The 19,842-nt window shown below is 43.5% G+C and overlaps 1 protein-coding gene across 7 annotated transcripts in view; it reads right to left on the reverse strand.

The window, feature by feature from the left end:
• TAF1 (TATA-box binding protein associated factor 1) overlaps nucleotides 1–19,842 on the reverse strand; it is an 89,897-nt gene that overhangs the window by 25,599 nt on the left and 44,456 nt on the right. For 4 of the 7 annotated variants that reach the window (XM_081041704.1, XM_081041701.1, XM_081041698.1 and 1 more), the window contains exons 33-37: nucleotides 16,761–16,828; nucleotides 16,310–16,426; nucleotides 13,078–13,203; nucleotides 11,806–11,962; nucleotides 11,020–11,197 (exon numbers count right to left, since the gene is read on the reverse strand). In XM_081041704.1, coding sequence (XP_080897830.1) covers nucleotides 11,020–11,197; nucleotides 11,806–11,962; nucleotides 13,078–13,203; nucleotides 16,310–16,426; nucleotides 16,761–16,828 — 646 coding nt within the window. Of the gene's footprint in view, nucleotides 1–4,927; nucleotides 8,887–11,019; nucleotides 11,198–11,805; nucleotides 11,963–13,077; nucleotides 13,204–16,309; nucleotides 16,427–16,760; nucleotides 16,829–19,842 lie in introns of those variants that run through there. The other 3 variants (XM_081041699.1, XM_081041702.1, XM_081041703.1) reach the window with 2 other exon arrangements.

Raw genomic sequence — 19,842 nt, forward strand, 5'->3', positions numbered from 1 at the left:
GAGAGGTAAATGCAATAGTTTATAATTTGATTTTAAAGTAAAAAGAAATGAAATTATATGAAGAGAAAAATGAGAAGCAAACCTTACAAAACCCAAAATTTGTATTCTAAACTCGAATTTTGGTAACACATTAAGAAACTTGGAAGAAAAGCTAAAATAATATTTAAATTACAAAGTTACTGTTGAACAAATTCTTATGCCTTTTTCATATCTGCAACACAGTTTGGCTGTATGATAGTACTTGGGGATATTAAATCATGCATGGAGCTGTCCAGAGTCAAGTGTTTGTTTTACTTTTATTTATGTCATAAAGAGTTTATTTTAAATAAAGGAGAGTCAAGTAAATTGAAAGGTTCTGTTTTCTGGCCCTGCCAGAATGGGAGGTGAAGTTGATACGTGGTTCTTAAGCCCCCCTCCCGCCCCCCATTTTCATCTGTAACGTGGCTTACAAATCAGGGCACTGACTTTCAGCCAAGGGGGTAACACAACTGTGGGTGATAGTGGAAGATTAATGGGGCCATGGGAGTTTGAAAAAGGCTCTCAGGTAATTCTGACAAAGCCTTCTCTCTTGAGAACTTCTGCTTAGTCGGGATACAAGAAGACTAAGTGGTGTTTGGAATGTCATGTTAGATTTCACTTTTAGGAGTCAGAGTACCTTGCACTGGTCTACAGGTAGCACTAGTGTCATTCAGAATAGCCAATGTCTGCCAGGCGTGTACTGTGCGCCGGATACTGTGCTAAGCACTCCATGTGCATTATCTCCTTTAATTCTCCCTACAAACCTGTCAGCTTGGAACCTTAGTGAACTGCTCAAGGTCACGCAGCTAGTAAGTTGTGGTGGCCCCATATGACACTTACGCCTGTATTTCGAACCCCCCCACTACACTTTTCTAAGACATTTGAATCTGAAATGTGGGGTTTTGTTGAAATGTTTTCCCCTCGTAGTCCACAGAGAGATTCTACTAGAATCTGGGGTTACAGCTGGCACTTAGAAGGTTGAAATGAATGTAAATTTACCTCAAGAAAACAAAAATGTGCTGCCCCCAACTTCTCTTTCTTTTTTTGCTTTTATGAGGGTGACACTGGTTAATAAAATTACATAGGTTTCAAGTGTACAATTCTGTAATACATCAGCTGTATATTGCATTGTGTGTTGAGCATAAGAAAAGATGAAATACTGCCATTTGCGACAACATGGATGGATCCTGAGAGGATCATCCTAAGCGAAATCAGTCAGAGAGAGTCGAGAACCATAATGACTTCACTCATGTGTGGGATATAAAACTGAAAGCAACAAAAGAACAAGATGAACTTCTCTTTCTGTTGTAAATTGGCAATCGAGCCTATAATTTGCTTATGATTTGTTCCTTAAGATTTAGGCATATTTAAATTACGCTCTATTGTTTGACTGAGACACCTTTGGAGTGAAAGTTACTTTAAACCTCAAACTACACCTCTTTCTAAATTCATTTCTTAACTAGGAATCCAAGAAACATCTGATATTACATAAAAAAACTTTTATGTATTTTATCTTTTTTCTGGAGAGGGAGTTCACAGCTTTTACCAATTTTTCAAAAATTTTCACCCCCCCCCCCAAAAAAAACAGGTTAAGATCCATTATTTAACCACTGTTGACAGTTTGAGAGCTATCTGATAGAGCAGAACAAAAAGGATGAGCATTCCTTACTGATAAGGAATCAACAGGTTTTGAATTTAAGTATCAAGACTTAAAAAATGTTTGTGACATTGGAAAAACATCACCAAATTGTTTAAATCAGGGATTTGGGAAGAGGGGAGCAGGCCTTCCCATCACTGGGGAAGCTTTAAAAAATTCCTCCTCCCGGACTCTGGTGAGTCTCCCCCCCCCCCCCACGTATCTGAAAGGTACCGCCCTTGAGAAGCTAGAACCTTTGTTTTGGGGGAAGAAACAAATAAAAACGCAGATTTAAACCCTTGCCTTCGTGGCCACAAAATGTACTCAGCACTATGTTGACATTATTACAAAGATAGGCAGGATGTCAATTTCAGGATAAAACAATTTAGGAAGTGACCTGTCTAAAATAAACAGCGTCTAATACACATACTACTGATACACTTTCTTCTGATATATTTACAGTTGGTAAAGTGAAGCAAAATACATCTGGTGCCCTAGCAATTTTCATTTCTCATTTATAAATTCATTTTCCGTCCTAAGTATTTAACTATTTCTCTAATTTCAAGCATTTATTTGCCCCCAGTTTCCCAATGTCGCCCTTTCTTCCCCTTAAAGTATTCCTAATTTCATGAGAAGACACACAGGAAGAGTGAATAATTTCGTGACACTGATAATGACATACCATCCACCTACTAAAATGTGATTTAATTTTGCTTACTCTGTGATTTGATCCCTGCTTACATATATCACAGATAACTGAGTCAAATTTAGGTCGATAAAAAGTCTTATTTGGACTACATAAGTGAGAGAGAAACACAGGATGTAAATACACATTTTTATTTTACTGTAAATCAGGATGAATAGGTATTTTAAAAGTTGAAAAGTTGTAATAGGGAGTTGACTGAAAACACTGGATTCCAAGTTCCTAAAATGTGGACAATCCAAACCTACATAGGCAAAATTTAAAAGAAATGATTTTGAAAGTCTTCATCTATTTAAAGCAACCTGTAGCATTTGTAATTTGTATGCTATGTATAAATAGATGAGATACATATTCTTAAAGGTAGTATTTTTTTATAAAAAAAACCTTGACTATTAAGTTATTAGGAACCAAGAAGCAAAGGATAACCTTGCAATATTATATACCCAATACTTAAAAATTACAATTCTGTACTTCTTCTAAAGCAAATATTGTACTATATAATACCTAAGACCCTGGAATTGCAAAAGCAGCTCAAACTACCAACAGGAACAAAAGCTAGCTATTTTTACACTGATAAGGAACCAACATTTTGGAAACACAAACCTCACATTTGGAAACACAAACCTTCTCAAAGTCCACCACACTCCCAATGAGAAGTTTCCCACTATTTTTAGGATAAAGACAAAACTCATTAGAGTCTACAATGCCCAGAAGCTGGGTTTGCCCCCTTCCTCCTGCTTACACACACATACAGCCCTCCATTATCTATCTTTCTGGTCTTAATTTAAAGGTGGCCCTTCTCTAGTCCAAGGCTAATCTCTCTCACCCCTGAACAAGCTTCCTCATCTGTAAAATGGGAATAACAACACCTATCTCAAATGGTTCAGGACTAAATGAGGTCGGGTAGGAAGAGCTCTGCACAGAGGCTCGCACATTGAATGGTCACTAGTATTTAACCGAATCAAGCTGTTTCTACTTCCTCACATTCAATTCTTCAACCCACTCATCATCTGGCTTCTGTACCTCCCCCCCCCCCCCCCCCCCGTTGCAAAGACACTGTTTTCTCATGAGGCTCACCAACTGCCAAGTCTAAATGCCCATTTCAGCCCTTTCTGGCTGACTTTTCTGCAGGTGCCCGCCTTTGCCCACTGCTCCCTCCCTCCTTTGGAATTCTCCTTAACACGGTGCATCCTGGTTTCCTCATACTTGTCTGGCCAGTATTTTAAAGTATTTTTTTTGTGGTTCTTTCATTGCTCACCTTTTCAAATTGTTTAGAAAAGTTTGACCTGTATTGTCATTGACATGCCAATGACAGCTGGGGGGGCGGGGAATGGGCTGCCTTCTGGGCCATCACGTTAGCAGCCTCTCCCTTCACTTTGCTTTTCTTCACAGCACTCCCCACTCTTACTTACTCAGTGACTGTCTACTGCCCCAACTAAACTCTAAGCTCTTTGAGGGAAGGGGCTGTTGTGCTCACTGCTGCAGGCAGAGACCTAGAACAACACCTGGCACCAACTAGGCTCCATCAATAGTGGCTGTCTGACTGAAAGCCTGGGGTCATCTGTCACCTCCTAAGTTCTCGGGCTCTGTCTACAGCTGACTCATGTCGTGCCTAAGTGACAAAATGTCACACCATCTCCAGGGCTGTTCTCCCATAATCCATACTGCAAAGTGCTGCTGAAGCCACCCAAGCCCTTCCAGGCATCCCTATAACCTTTAGGATTGAGTCCACATTCTTTAGCAAAGCCCGCCAGGCTCTCCATGACCTGGACCCGGCTAACGAGTTTCAGCTCCTGCCGGCCCCTCCCACGGGCACCATGCTCTACCCTCCAGCTAACTAAGGAAAGGAGGGACAAACGAATGAACCATTCAGTCACATGCTCTCTTCTCTGCCTGGAATGGTGCCTGCCCCTCCCCCAGTACCTGCTTTGCCTGGCTAACTTATACTGGTCACGTCTGAGAAGGTCTGGCCCTTGGTTCCAGAGTTGGGAATACGTGTCCTCCTCAGCACCTTTACGGGACACTGCGCTTATCATGTCATTTATCGTGCTCTTGTGTGGACTTATCCATCCCAGCACTGCGTTCAAAACACCAGCAAAGCGCTCGGTACAGCTAAGTCAGGAACTGGTGGTCGACAGGAAATCCACCCATCTGCCTTTCAAATCCGGGTCTCCAGCCCAAATCACTTTTCCTTTTCTGCGTCTACACCCTGACAGCTCAATTGCTAAGTCCCTTTCGAGAGAAATCGCACAATAAAATAAACTGGTACCATTTAAAATTCTCTAACCTCATTTGCGCATTCAAGAGCCAGCAATCCTTTTACGGATCCCTAATCAGCTCCCTCCACCATTTCCCTCAGTGACCATTAAAAAAGAAGAAACACTTAAACATTAATAGAAGGGTTTGCAGTGAAAAGAATGAACCCTCTTCCTACTCTGCTTCACAGATGTTAACAGCTTCAAGTGCGTCTTGCCAAAAATACTTCCTGTGAATATGAAAACGGATTGATATCCTTTGTTCCCCAATCGAATGAAACCAAACACTGCCTACTAGTCTATCGCTTATTTTTTCCAGAATATCTTTGAATGTACAGTACTAAGTGAAACAAGGATGATTTTGCTTGCTCATATTAGGAATCTAAAAATATGAACAAAACTAAACAAAACAGAAACAAACTCAGATACAGAGAACACATAGGTGGCTACCAGAGGAGACGGGATGGGGGGGCTGTGTGCAAAAGGGGTGAAGGGGCCAACTGCATGGAGATGGACAGTAACTAGACTTTTAGGGGTGATCACGTTGTAGTGTATACGGATATCAAATTATAATGCTGTCCATCTGAAACTCATTGAATAAAAAAGGAATATCTTCCCATATTAGCACATCTAGAGTTTCCTCAGTGTTTTTAACAGTTGCGTGTTTTCCCACTGAGTGGATGTACCGTAATTCAACATCTCTGCCACTGATGGACACGTGGCTGGTTTCCAGTTTTTCCTTCTCCCCCTCAGTAGTTCAACACTTGTACCTGAGCTTCCTCCCCATTTTCCCTTTTCTTACGAGGATGATCTGCCCTATTTCCCAGAGGAAGCTGGAGCTATGAAGCGTGATCTCCTTCAGCTTCCTATCTGCCTTATCTACACACTGATCTGCAAGTGCCCTCCATCCTTTCCTCTATCTCGAGCAAGATCTCTGGCCCCACGGAGGGAATGCTAGCTATGCTACCTAGCTATGCTACCGTAACATTCCCTCCTGGTTTCACAGACGTCTTTCCCATAATTGTTCTCTCTTGCTTTTTTCCAACCTCTCCTACTCCATTGCTTTCTCCCCTAAGCCTATGCAAGCATGCTGATTTATCTCCCATCTTAAGACTCTCCCTCTTCTACTCCTCACAGCCTAGCTTCTTGACAGAGTAGTCTGTGATCTCTATTGTCACTTCTTCATCTTCCATCTGCTCCTCACCCTGCTGCTGGCCAACTTCCAACCTCACGACTCTAAAATCCTTATGCCAGCTAAAGGCACCATGGTCCTCCCAGCTGCCAAACCCAAAGGCTGTCTCTCGGGCCTCATGTGACTTCTCGCTGTGATATATATGCCTTTTCCCTCCTTAAAACGCCTTCCTTGGTTTGAAAAAAACATCATTCTTCAGGTTTTCCTTCTATTTGTGACCACTTCTAAATACTGGTCTTCACCGGGGTTCTGTCCTCCACATGCCTGCTGGGTGTCCTCACCTACTGCCGGGGTGCACCAATACTCAGTCTTCCATTGACATGCTTCCAACCGAACTCAGCTGTGTCTCCTACCTTCCACTCAACTTGTCGTTAGTGGCATCGCCATCTACCCAGGCACCTGAGTCCGAGACTTAGGTGCCCTGCTTTATTTTCCATTACCCACTCAGTCACCAAACGCGCCCCTCACCTTCTCCCGGCACCAGCCCTCCCAGTCCATCTGTTGACACACTGCTGCCAGAGCCATCTCTCTCAAATGAGCGTTTCATCCTGAGCCTTGGGATCGCTCCACGCCCTATGCTCCCAATAGTCCTGCTGCCCCTCCGAAACCACTTGTTCCACGACAACCCATGTAGTTTCCTGGCCCTAAGCACTCTCCCTGTGCCTCGGCTGTCCTCCTGGCCCTCCCCTGTGACTGTCTGGCAAACTCCTCCATGCCTACTCTTCATGGTCTAGCTCAAGGGGCTGCTCCTGAAGCCTTCCCACTCACTCCACAGGCGGAGTTGGTAAAAAAGTCCTTCCTTTCACCACAGAACCTTGTCAATATTCATTGCAATGATCACATTTTATTAAACTTATTTGTTTACATGTCTCTCATCCTAAACCTTAAGCTCCCTGCAATCAAAGACGACATCTTGCTTCTGTATCAGCACCTAGCAGACTGCTTGATAAAAACAGGTGGCTTGATAAATGTTGAATGAACACATGAACACCACATACCATCCAGTCTCCCAAACTAAATTCTAAAAGCCACCTTCCACAACCCCTCCTTCACCCCCAAATGCCAACTGGTCACGAAGTCCTCTTGACTGTACCCCCTAAAGATCTCCCATAGTCATCATTCCCCTACCATCTTAAGGCCACAGCCCAAGTTTGAGTCCCTTCACCCCTTACTTGAACTACATTTGCTCCTCTCCAAACCATTCTCCACACTACTGCTTAAATTTTTTTAAACATTTTTTATTACAAAAATAATACATACCTGTAAAAAAATTCAATCAAACAATACAGAAATAAAAGCACAATACACCAGCCAGGATACATATACCCACATGGCCCCCTGCCCTCCAATGCCATCCCCCAGAGGCTATCACTGCGAATAGTTTAGCGTATATCCTTTCAGGTCCTTCCCTTTGCATACACAAGTATACATAAACACATATAAATTTACACATAATTCTGCATTTTCCAAAAATGGGGTCACACTTGTCTGTTACCTATGATTCTTCAATTTCTTCCATCATTCATTCACATAGAAAATTTCTAACACACAAATCTGATTACATCACTCCACTAGAGCTCCTTGTTTCCTAGAATACAAGTTCGTTAGCATCAAATTTGAAGCTTTTCATGATATATGCTTCCTGCCCATCCTTCCGTCTCATCTCCAGCCATTCCAGCATTAAAGGACTGGAACTAAATCATCTTAAATTCTTTGTGGAAGAAGGCAGGTACAAACAAACAAACAAACAAACTAGGAACACACTCTGTCATTTCTAGACTTCAGCCTTTTCACTTCTTACACTGCCTGGACTTTCCTATCTGGCAAGCTTCTACTGATTCTTCATCAATCAGCTTAAAAATGACCTCTAGAAAGACTTCCCTGACTTTTTCAGACATAATCACACTCCTCTGCTTTCCTCTGTATTTGATAGCTCATTAATTGCACTTATCTCACAGTACTATAATGTGTTGACATGTTCTGAATCCCACTCCCCGTCTCCCAGCTCGACATTGAGCTCTTTGGGGAAAAGGACTGTGTCTTACTGACCTTTGCACCTCAAGGATCTGGTAGCGTGCTCATCACGGAGCATCTGCTGAGAATTTTATGATCCTAGGAACATTGACTGAGTACGTACTACGCACAGAACTGTATCCTAAAGCATGAAAAGAACAGAAGATACAACCTTGCCCTGAGGAACTCACCATTTTCCTATCATTTCCCCTGGGGGTAGAGGGATGGAACAATTTCCATGGCAACATACCACTTCTGACATATAGCCTGTTTCAAAGATTTACATAGCCGTTTGCCTGAAATCCACTTAGAAACAAGGCATTTTCTAATCAAATAAGAAAATAATGGGCAGTTTGTCCAATAGGTTTGTTTTCAGTGTGGCACAGAGTCCACCAGAAAGAACCCAATTCTCTGTCCCAGCAGGGGTGCTGGCACCTGCTCCAGCCTGCAAATTAGAAAACTGAGATGATATCGTGCTTGGAAAATGTCTAATCCACCAAGAGGACATAAAGTGATCAGTCCTTTCATAAGTTCTCCTTCCCCAGGGAAAGTGATACCAAGAGCAGTAAAAGGAGTTAGAGGAGGGCACTGGACAAGGAGGAGATTGCTCTACTTTTGTTAGTGGGGAAGGGGGTCTGCTTGGTTTTAATCAAGGGGTGACACTGCCTCAGGAAGATCAAGAGAAGCAATTCATTATCATTTACTTACTATTTGTCAGGGCTAAGGTATGAGTTAATGTGGCGATTGCAGGATGAGACAGCGCACAGATATGACAGACTGGGGAAAGGTGAATCACCTAGGCTGCAGAGCAGGGAAGGTGACCAAGGACGCCCAAAGGAGGCCTCATTCATCAGACTCCAAGTCACTGTCCCCAGCAATGGAGTGGAAATCCTCACTGTCCTCCTCGTCCTCTGACAGGTGGACCTGGCTTAGCACGCTCGGCCCAGAGCGCTGCTCCTCCTCCTCCTCCTCCTCTTCTTCCTCCTCTGAAACCTCATACCCACCGATGCTGCTGAAGCTTGTGTCTTGGGTGTTCGACTTGGGCTCAGGCTCCTCATAGCTCCCATAACTGAGAAGAGAAACATGTCATCTCTCAAGCTCGGGCACCAGCTAGCTGACCACTCCCATTCCTGCTGCCACCAAGGGGTCAGCCCATCTCACCTCCCCTGGACACGAAAATGACTGCTTCTAGACTGTTCTACAGGCCCCGGAGAGAAAAAGGATCCTGCTCAAAAACGTCCACTTGCCAACTGCATACACACAAGAACCTGAAAGGAACTCCCTGACACCTGGACAACACTCTGCCAGCTTCCGGCACGTGACCACAAATGCTCCGACAGCCTCATGCTTCCATCTAGCACAGCTTCAAGCACCTACAACTTCAGTTGGTCAATCAACAGGCCCTTTCAGTCCCCTCGTTCCATCCCTACCCTGCAGGCCCTTGGCTTGTCCTTCACCATCTCTGGCCTACACCACCGAAATCAGTCCTCATGCCTCCAGTCTTGCTCTCCTCCAATTAATTCTTCATACTTCTGCCAGAGTGCTCTTTATTTTTTGTTTGTTTGTTTATTCTTAATTTCACTTTAAAAAAAATCACACAAGTAATGCACGTTCACTGGTTTAAAAAAAAAAAACTGGAACATACAACCAGAAAAAAAGAAAAAATCACCAATAACTCCGCTACCCAGAGGTAATCTTCTGGTATATGACTTTCCAATTTTTTTTCCTACATACTTCACTTAGATGTTTAAACATTTTTTAATTTACAAAATTAGAATACTCTACATTCTCTTTAGGAGTCTGCTTTTTTCACTAATAACGAACATCTTTATAAACATACATCTATAGCAACATTTCAATCGCTGCATGGTATTCCACCGTATGGCCACAACAAGATTTATTTAACAATCACTCACTAAGACATTTAAGCTGTCTCCAGTTTTCCCACTATTAGAAACAATGCTGTGATAAACATCCTTGTACAAACATCTTGATTAAGGTGTTTTATTACTCCCGTAGAAAAATTTCCTAGACCTGAAATTTGAGGGCCAAAGGGGATACACATTTTCAAAATTTTTGATTTCTGATTCAGTTCAGTTTCCTTCCTTAACCAGCTCCCCCAACCCACTCCCACCCAAGTCCCAGAAAAATCCCATGGTTGCTTATCACAGCACTTTTCATGTTACACTATGATCAATCAATCACCTGTTGACCTGGTTTAGGTTTCCCATTAGACTGAACTCCTTGAAGGAAAGGACCACATCTTAGTTACATTTGTACTTGTGATAAGTATTTGCTGAATGAACAAATAGACTCTCGCCACTCCCTGGATACCTCTGGCTAGATGTATCTGTACTTTAAGTCCAACATGTCCAAAGACAAATTCATGTTTTCCTTCTTTCCGACCCCATCTCATGTCTGTTCGTCCTCTTTCCTAGATCACTGACATTCTTAATTCATTATACAGCTGATCTCCTTTCCTCCCGCATCCAATCGATCTACCCTCTAAATAGCTCTTGAATATGTCCATCCCTCCCTCCCCCTTCTAACAGATCCAGTTGAGATCCTTATCACTGCCCTAGTTATTTAATACACATATTTGACATTATTTCCTTTTCCTTAGATAATGATTCCCATTACCCCAAAATCCAAATGTCTTAGCATGCCATTTAAGGTCCTCTGCAATATTATCCGTTGCTACTTCTGGAGCCACAACTGCCAACGGACTTCCCTTCGCTGTGGAACACACTTGGTTAATTTCTGTGCCTGTGAATATATTGTTCCAGCTCTAAGGATCTCCTCACCTGCTGCCACTTATCTGCTTAGTAGACTCCTATTCATCCTGTCAGGACCAGTTTAAATGTTCCCTTGTCTGTGAAACTTTCCCTGATGACTCCCAAGCAGAGGGAGACACTCCCTTGTCAGTGGTGACTTGGGACTTGGTACTTAGCTTATGCTACAGCACTTAGCACACTGCATTGGTAGTGATTTTGTTTGGATCAGTCTCTTCCACTAGACTGTGAGCTCCTCAAGGCCAGGGTACTTCTTGCTCCTCTGTGGATCCCCAAGGGCCTAGCACAGTGCCTGGCCCTAGGAGGTGCTCAGGAGGTGTTTGATGGATGGAGGTAATCTGATGCTGGGCCCTCTGACATCACTGCTGGGCACTGATGCCACAGCCCTGGAGCATGTTGCTGCCGATTACCTGATGTTGCTATCTTCCAAACCACGAGAAGCCTCCCCACCGTCTCCCTCATAGGACATCATGCTTTCTTCATTTTCCATGCCCATCCTTGTGTTCTCCTGAAGCATGCGGGGCTGTTTGGGTCTTATCCCACCAGATCCCACATCAGAATCACTTCCACTTTCACTTAGCTGGATAGCTGTGAAATAAAAGAGACAGATCCTGACATAAGCGAGACAGATCAACATCTTTGGCTTGGTCTTCCCAAACTAGTTACCCCACATATCTACACAGGTGCCCTGCCTGGACCCCTCACCTTGGAGGAGGGCTTAGGGTCAACACTGGCAAGATCTGTTGTTTGGAAACTGAATCTAAATAACCACTGCCTTTTTCCATCTCTATCCAATCGATCTGGGTTTTTCCTATTATCTCCTCCTCTGCTTTTCCTGTCACTGCCACCGATCCCGGAAACACCTCAAAGCAGGACCTTTTTTCTGAATTCTTCTGCCCTACTGCCACATATCACTTCTTTTTGGTTCTTATCTAGTATTCAAATCAAAGCTGCCACTTCGGCACCGCCTGTTCCAGCGCCATCTTTTGCACCTCCTGTGTTGTGGTTCTTCATTTCCTCAAAGGCTAATGAACTCGATCATCCTATGAGTGCGTGCGCAGGCCTCTGAGCTCGATTAATGGGACTTCATTAAGAGAGCAGTTTCCGGTAACAGCACATGCGGCCAAGAGCTTCCTAGCCAGCCTTGAGGGTGCTATGTGAGCCACACAGGAAGAGAAACAAAGAGCAAGACCCACCAGAGAAAGGATTGTCTCCTTCTTCATCGCTCCCAGCATCTTCCTCATCATCTTCTCCGTCGGACATAAGCAGATCCTCATACAGCACACTGGCTTGAGGCTGCTGCACGGTTCCTTCCTCTTCATCTGCAAGGTCACCATCTGCATCTTCACCTTCCTGAGTAAGACCCGCTGACGGTCAAAGTCCTCAAACCACCCAGGGAAGACCACAAGTCCCTCCGGCCCCCTTGCTGCCTCCCAAGAACACAAGTAACTTCGGTGGGGAGACTTGTTTTAGCTGCTTCCAAGGACTGACGTCAGACAGGGCCTCCCTCTGGAGACCCTGGTCATGCCCTGGGATGTGGCCTGCCCTGCACTGGGGGGGCTGCTATCACCTCAGGGTAAATGGAACCGTAAGCTTTCTGTGAGCATCCTTACTGGGGCTGGAGCCTTAGGCTTCCCCTCCCCCACCTTCAATATCTACACCAGAGGCTTCCTTGGCCAGCCTACCGCAGCCCTGGTGCATGTGAGTGAGGAACGCAAACGGCACATCATGGAGGAACGTGCCGGCGGCAGGAGTGAACCAGGGCTCTCAGCCAGGACGGAGGCTCCTCCCTGACAGCCCAGCCGACCCCACAGCCAGTGGGGGCTGTGTACACAGCTCAGGGCATGTGCATGTCCTCTTTGGAAATCACAAGTAGGGTAAAACCCCAAGAATAGGATGGCCCTTGGCCTGCTCTTACTGTGGCATCACAAGGACACTCTCCTTAGCTGGGGTTGGACTCTTTGGGACAGAAAAGCCCTCCTGACTTTTGTAGTCTCCAGGGGAACCCTGACTAAGATCAGCTGCCAGGCTTCCTGGCTTCAGGTCAGGAGTATCTTCTGCTACCACTAGAAAAGGCCAATTTCATCTCAGTTAGATTATATCTAATTTTCCTTTAGAGTACAGTATACATACAGTAAAGTAGCAGGGCAAATATTTCCAACGCTTGTCTGTGAAGGAAGTTGGTTTTTCTAGTCACCTGTCAGGTCACTCCGATGCCCCATATACTTTTCATACTTGTGCCTTCCCTGATTCTGCTGTGTCTGACTCTGCCCATGGAGACAGACAGCAGACAATGCCAGTCATGTGACCTGCCACCATATCACCTTGAAATCACATTCTTAAGCCTTCCTTCCTAAGTCCAAGGAGCTCAATTATGCTTAACACATGTCATATATCACCCCAGCAGTCCTCCACTCGTCACCCCAAAGCATACCACCAATCTCACAAAGAGAAAAAGAATATCCTACCTGTGTCACCTGCTTCTCTGGAGTGGCGGTGGGAATATCCAGGACAGACATATTGCTCTCATCTTGAAATACAGAAGCATCTCGAGACATACTGAGGGATGTGTTGGTATCATACAAATCGGGAGGCTGTGGCACAAATTATACAACTTAGCTTCTATTTAGCAAGAGAGTAAGAGATACAGAGAACTGCCCCTTAGAGCGTTCCCTGCAGAAAGAGGTCATGCTGACCAATCGATTTCGAGAAAGTGTAAGTTGAAACAACTCTGGGGGAAGGTTTTGGGGGATCTTACGAATGTTCCTCATCCTAGCAAAGAGACATTTGATGTACATGATCAGAGGCCAGAAGCAGGAAAGCATCAAACTTATGGGGCACTTCTACACCCTAACAGCTCTTCTGGTCAATGACCTAATTTCTTCTAAGCCTTATCTTACTGTGTTTAGGCCCAGGGCTTCCTACCAGTGCTATTTGGATTGTTTGTTGTGGAAACGTCTAATAGGAAATGGGATCAAGGCATTCCAACCCCAACAAGAGCATGGAATGGGTTAACAGCTTATGAGATCAGAGGATACTACGAGGCAAAATGGTGTGGTGAAAAACCATGGGCTTTGGAGGAAACTGCCCTGCGGTTGAGGCCTGGCTCTACCACTTGTTAACTGAGTAACTTTAAGAAATTACTTCATCTCTCTAAGCCTTGGTTTCCTCAGTTGTAAAACATGGACGATAATGTCTAGCTCACAAGGTTGTTGGGACATTTAAGAGATATGCATAAGCTCCATAACCTATGCCTGGTATTTGGTAACTTATAGATCCCTTCCCTCTTCTCTTCCCTCTCCTGAAGAGAACAGGGACTATTCCGGGACAGGAGGGCAGGAGAGCACACCAAAGCACCGGCTGGAGAACTAGGAAAGCATTCTCCAAAGAGCTGGCTGAGGGTAGGAATAGTACACGAAGCTATTTAAAAATCATGTTTTCAAAGGCTACTTAATGAAATAAAATGCTCAGAATACAATATAAAGTGAAAACGACAGGACCCAAAACCATCTTGACCAATTTCACTTTCAAAGTGTGTCTATAAACACACATGCGTGCACACACAGCCCCCCCCAGATTTGAGAGAAACACACCAAAATGTTCACAGCGGTTGGTTCTTTCTGAGAGGTGGCCTTGATTTTTAGCTAACTTATTTCTCCTTTATATTTGCCAAATAAACATGTTACCTTTATCAACAAAAAACCAACATATGTGTTACTTTGTGGTGTTTTTTTTTTTTTCCAAACAAGCAAGAGACTGATTGAGAAGAGGGTTCTGGAGAAAGAGGCAAAACAGAATTCAAAGGATTCCAGAGCAGATAAACTAATTGTGGAACAGAAGGGAAAATCAGGAAAGAAAGGTTATGTGGGAAACCACAAAGTGAGCAGTTCTAATGAAAGTGTGAAGCTGAATGTATGTTGCAACAGAAGCTGGTTGGAAAGAGCTGAGTGACAACAAATTATGGACACCATCACTTACAGCTGGAAGCAAAGTATGGTTACTTTTATGTCTCTGTAAAACTAGAATGGTACTATGACAGGGTAAACGTACGCGCATATTCCTTAATAACATTTGGGTTTGACGGGAACAATGAGGAAGGACAAGCACTCATGCACCTTCCTCAGGTTAAGAGATCAGGAACTGGGCTTCCTGTTTCAAATGTGGACATAGCAGCGAAGGCAACGATGAGAGGACGCAGTGGAGAAATGAAGAGGCACTATCTATGCCCTACTCTCCCCAGGAGACCTTCTAACTGCACCAAACTACAGCCCCTGCTCACGAGGGAGAACAATTACCAGGTGTTCTTCAGCCATTTGAGACAGTGTGGGAGGGATAGCGAAGGAAGAAAGAAGACTTTTGGGTCTGAACCTCTGACTCACCTAGGCTTCCAATGTTACAGACTACAGCAAACCACTCATGGCCGGACTCTCCAGGGGCATGACAGCTAACACACAGGCCTCAATCACCCAAGCCCCCATCAACCCAATCTGCCCACACACTCCAAGAGCCTTTCCTTGCTCTGGCCTGGATTAAGTATTTTAGGATTCTTTACACTTGGCCCCTCAGTAACCTAGGTTTGGGGATGAAAGAGTAAAAGACAGATAGGGAGAATGCAGGAATAAGACACAGACAGCAATAACCCAACAGAGGTCACACAGGTTGCATTATCAGTTCAGAGTGAAACCTGAGTAGAATGAAAAGTTTTCCAGTGGGAAGAGGGAGAATTTTGCATTGAACTATTTGGTTCAATTTGAAAGCGCCTTTGCGAACTCTGTAGACAGCATTCATAGATAGATAAGGAAACAAAGATTTATTGAATGTCTAGTATGTGCCAGGCAAATTAACTCATTTAATGCTTATGACAATCTTGAAAAGTACATTTTAGAGTAAAGGAAACTAAGTTAGAGAGGTTAACTTCCCGAGTTCACAAAAAGCTAGCTAGTAGCAGAGCTAAGCTCCAACCAAACACAGGCTTGTTTTATGCCAAGCGTGATGGACTTTCCACTCCACCATAGTGCCTCCAATACAGAAACCCAGCACCGGCTATTCTGCCAAGTCCTATTCTTCAAACACGCCACCATCCCTTTAAGAGTACGGTGTAATGTACTCAGTATGTCAAAGGGTCAGTACAGAAACACTACAAATTTATTATTAATCCTACTCTCTAGTCTTTTGGCATATAAATTTAACATTAGAAAGATTACCTGTCTTCATTTACGAGGAGAGAGAGACGATCCAGGAAAATGGGCGACATCTGAGCTACACTGAAGTACCGCTGAGGGAATGAGTTATCAGGCATCACTAAGGCACAAGAATAATGTGGCTATGGCTCTAGTTGAGAAGTCTATACTCCAGGGAAGTCCCAGAGCCCCAATTCATGGGCAAGGGAGCTCAGGAGACTCAATCGAAACACCTCTGCTCCTAGTCAGGAATCTGGTATTCCTAAATTCTGCTTAAGCAACTGAGACCCCACCCCACTCATTCATCCCGCACCTGCCTCTTCTGGATTCAACAAGGCCACCAAGACCCATGGCCCTCACTCACCTTAGCCTTTGAGAAGACAAGAAAGCACACGAAAGGCATATGAAGAGGAAGGACAGAGAAGAAGGGTATCTCAGTAAATACGTCTATTAACACGCTCCCCATTTCCCAAACCAATAAGAAAACTGTTAAGAGGCGGTTCCTAGTCCTCAAACTCACCTGAGGTGTATAAGGCCCTGGGGTCATTGGGTCCAAGCTTTCTAACTCTGCTTCCTCCAAAGCTGCTTCTTTGGCTGTACAAATATCCTTCTCAAGTTGAGTCAAATGCTCATCATACTGAGAAATAAAGAAAATTAGGGAATTCATTCAACATGTGTTTGAGGCACTGGGGATACAAAAGTAAACAATGCAGACAAAAATCCCTGTCTTCATGGAGCTTCTTTTCGAGCAGCAGGACACATTATAATCCAAAAAATACTATGTAGTTTGTTAAAAACATTCAGGTCTAGGTAGGAAAATAAACCCAGGAAGGAATTAAGGAATCCAGGATGAGGATACCGGGACAGGATGTTCATTTTAAAATAGGATAGGCAGGGAAGGCCTCCTCACCCAAGGGAACAAAGGGATTCCAGAAAGCTAGTTCCCAAGGAACCACCTTTTTACCACCTACCTCAGTCAATGTCTGGTAACAGACGTTCACAATCTCCTGAGCAGTCTTGGTGTACTGACTTTCAGGCCCTATTAGTGAAAAAAGAAGGTGCTACTACTACCTTTGCAGACTTAAGTTCCAGAAATGTACATTCTGTCACTAGAAGTGCTGCCCCAGTATCCTAGACCCCCAAAATCACGCTTCAGCTGTAACTTGGACTCTGGCTTTACTTTTGGAAGTAGAACATTTCAAACATTAAAAAATATACTAATATAATGAACTCCCTTATATCCACTACCCAGCTTCAATGATTAGCAACGTATGGTCAATCTTGTTTCATTTAAACCTGAAGTTTCACACTCCTTCCAAATTACTTTGAAGCAAATTCCAGTATCATTTCACTTCACCGTAAACTGTTCGACATCTTTAAGAACTCTTAAAAAATAACCATGTATGATAGTAACACAGTAGATATGTCATTATACACTGGTCCAAACCCATAGGATGTACACCACCAAGAGTGTCCCTCATGTCAACTGTGGGCTCACGATGAGAGCTATGTGTCAGTGTAAGTTCACTAATTGGAACAAATACGCCACTCGGATCAGGATGTTGATGGTGGGGGCGGCTGTGCCTGTGGCAGTGGGGAGCACAGGGTATATGGGAACTCTCTATACCTTCAGCTCAATTTTGCTCTAAACTGCTCTGAAAAATAAAGTTTATAAAAAAACCCCAACTATATCATATCCAAAATAATGAGCAATAATTCTTGAATATTATTAAACAGCCAAAGGAAAAAAAATCCAGCCAGTCAACATTCAAATTTTCCTAATTATTTCATCAACGTTCTTTTACGTTTGAGTTCTCTGAATCGTAATCCAAATAAGGTCCACACATTGCACTTGACTGATGTGTCTCTTTAAGACACTACCTACTAGGTGATTCTTAAGTAAACTATAGAGTTCCCCATGTGGCCTTTGTCACAAGTTGCAAAAACTGGTTGCTTGCAGGTCAATCCAGTTTTGTTGGACCTATATAAAAAAAAAAATCAATCCAGTTTTTTGAAAATGCTTGAGCTATACACTCACAATATATACACTTTTTGTGTATAAATCATACCTCGATAAAGTTTTTTAAAAATCCAAATTAGCTGACATTCCACAATCGAGAGAGTTCATATAAAAACCCAAATGTCTAACTTCTCTTAAAAAGTTGAAAGATGTGACAACACAGGGTCAGCATTCCCATCTGGCACCGACTGGCTGGAACTGAGCAGGAGCTGGCCCTTTTAGATAAGGCCTGTGTTCTCCAGGTTACCAGAGTCCCTCCCAGGCCTGCTTACCTCACTGATGGCTGCTCCTGAAGGCATCTAAGTTTTTCATCTGTCTTCAGTGCTTTCTAATATTCTTTAAAACATTTTTTGAGTACCTTTTATGTGCCAAGCATTACACACAGAAACGAGTAAGACAGAACATATATGTCCGCAAGAAGCTTATAGTCTAGCACAGTGAGACAGACTATAAACAGATAGGACAATACAATGCAGTAAAAAAAAACCCCACACAGGGTTCAGTAGAGGCAGAGAAGAGGAAGTGGCAAATTCTGGCAGGTAAGAGGGAAAGAGGAATCAGGAAAGGCTTCATAGAGGAGGTGCTCCCTGAGTTAAACCCACTGTTTAAAAAAATACATACCACATGTGCACGTGACACTTTCATGCCATGCCTACTGATTGTTACAAGTTGTTACATGAACAAAGAAGTTTCTTTCAGTTCAAACCTCTCAAGTATAGGCTATCTATTCTTCAAAAGATGAAAAATAAAGCTGCATCCTCACATAAGCTGACTGTGCCAAACAGCAACAAACCAGAAAGAAAACTATGCGGTGTGATCAAAAAGTACGGTGAATGCTTACGTTGAAAAAAAAATCTATTACAGTAAAAGACACATTGGCACTAATCCCCCTCAGAATATTCCCCCTCACTTCAAACACACTTATCTCCTAGTTCTTGCCACTTTCTAGCAGTTCTGGAAGTCATTTTTCATGAATGTCTGTAGTTGCACTGTTGTGGCTGCCTAGATATCCTGAAACATTTTGACTTTGGGGAAGAGCCAGAAGTTGCATCGTGTCAGGTCTGGTGATTAAGGTGCATGAGGACACACCATAACGTTTTTATTTGACAGAAGACATTGCCGTTCCAGATGCGATGTGTGACACAGTGTCGTCTTGATGGAGGACGATTTATGGCACTTTAAAACACACCTTCTCTCAACCGTAGCTCATACCCGAGTGACTGCACCAAGTTGAAACTTGTCACACACTTACTAAGGTGTGACGCACCGCTTCCCGTACTGAAGATCCCTGCCTTTCCATTGGATGGCACCCCGCAGCAGTATTCACTGTATCTTTTGATCACACCTTGTAGATAGAGCGCCTTGGCTAAACACACTCATCTCACATCTCTACAACAATCAGAAAAGTAACAATGTAGACACTGCAAAGCACCTTTTCCTGTAGACTAAAATTTATAATAGGGCCTGACTCTTCATTTTTAAGCACTTACTATAAGCCAGGTCTAGTGCCAGGCTCTGGTGATACAAAAATAAAAAACAAAACAGAGCCAACAAATGAAAAACCAAGAGACAGGTCCCTGTCCTCGATGCCCTTTCATGGTCCCATGGAAGAAATATGTATACAGGCTCCTAATTTCAGTAACGCACAAAGTCCTATGGGACTGCACAGAAAGCAACAGCTGTGTCAGAGAATGAGCTAGTGTTGAAGAGCAGTTCATGGAAACTGTTCTCATCAGGTCCCCAATGATAAGCTAACTGCTGACTCCAGTAAACACTTCAGACTCAATCTTAGAAGCCCTGTGTTATATTTACAACTGCCATTCACTTCTTCTTCCTTGAAACTCCCTAATCCCGTGGCTCCTATAGACCACTCTCTCCTCTTTCCTGGTACCTCCATCTTTGGTCATTAGTTCATTCAACAGATACTTACTGAGTGTCTACTATGTGGCAAGCATTATGCTAAGCACTAGGGAAATAAGACAGAAACACTTCCTGCCTTTGTGGGCTGACAGCAATCACTCGATTTAGGCCAC

The sequence above is a fragment of the Rhinolophus hipposideros genome (assembly GCF_964194185.1).
Source record: "Rhinolophus hipposideros genome assembly, chromosome: X".
In the NCBI taxonomy this organism is placed as follows: Eukaryota; Metazoa; Chordata; class Mammalia; order Chiroptera; family Rhinolophidae; genus Rhinolophus; species Rhinolophus hipposideros.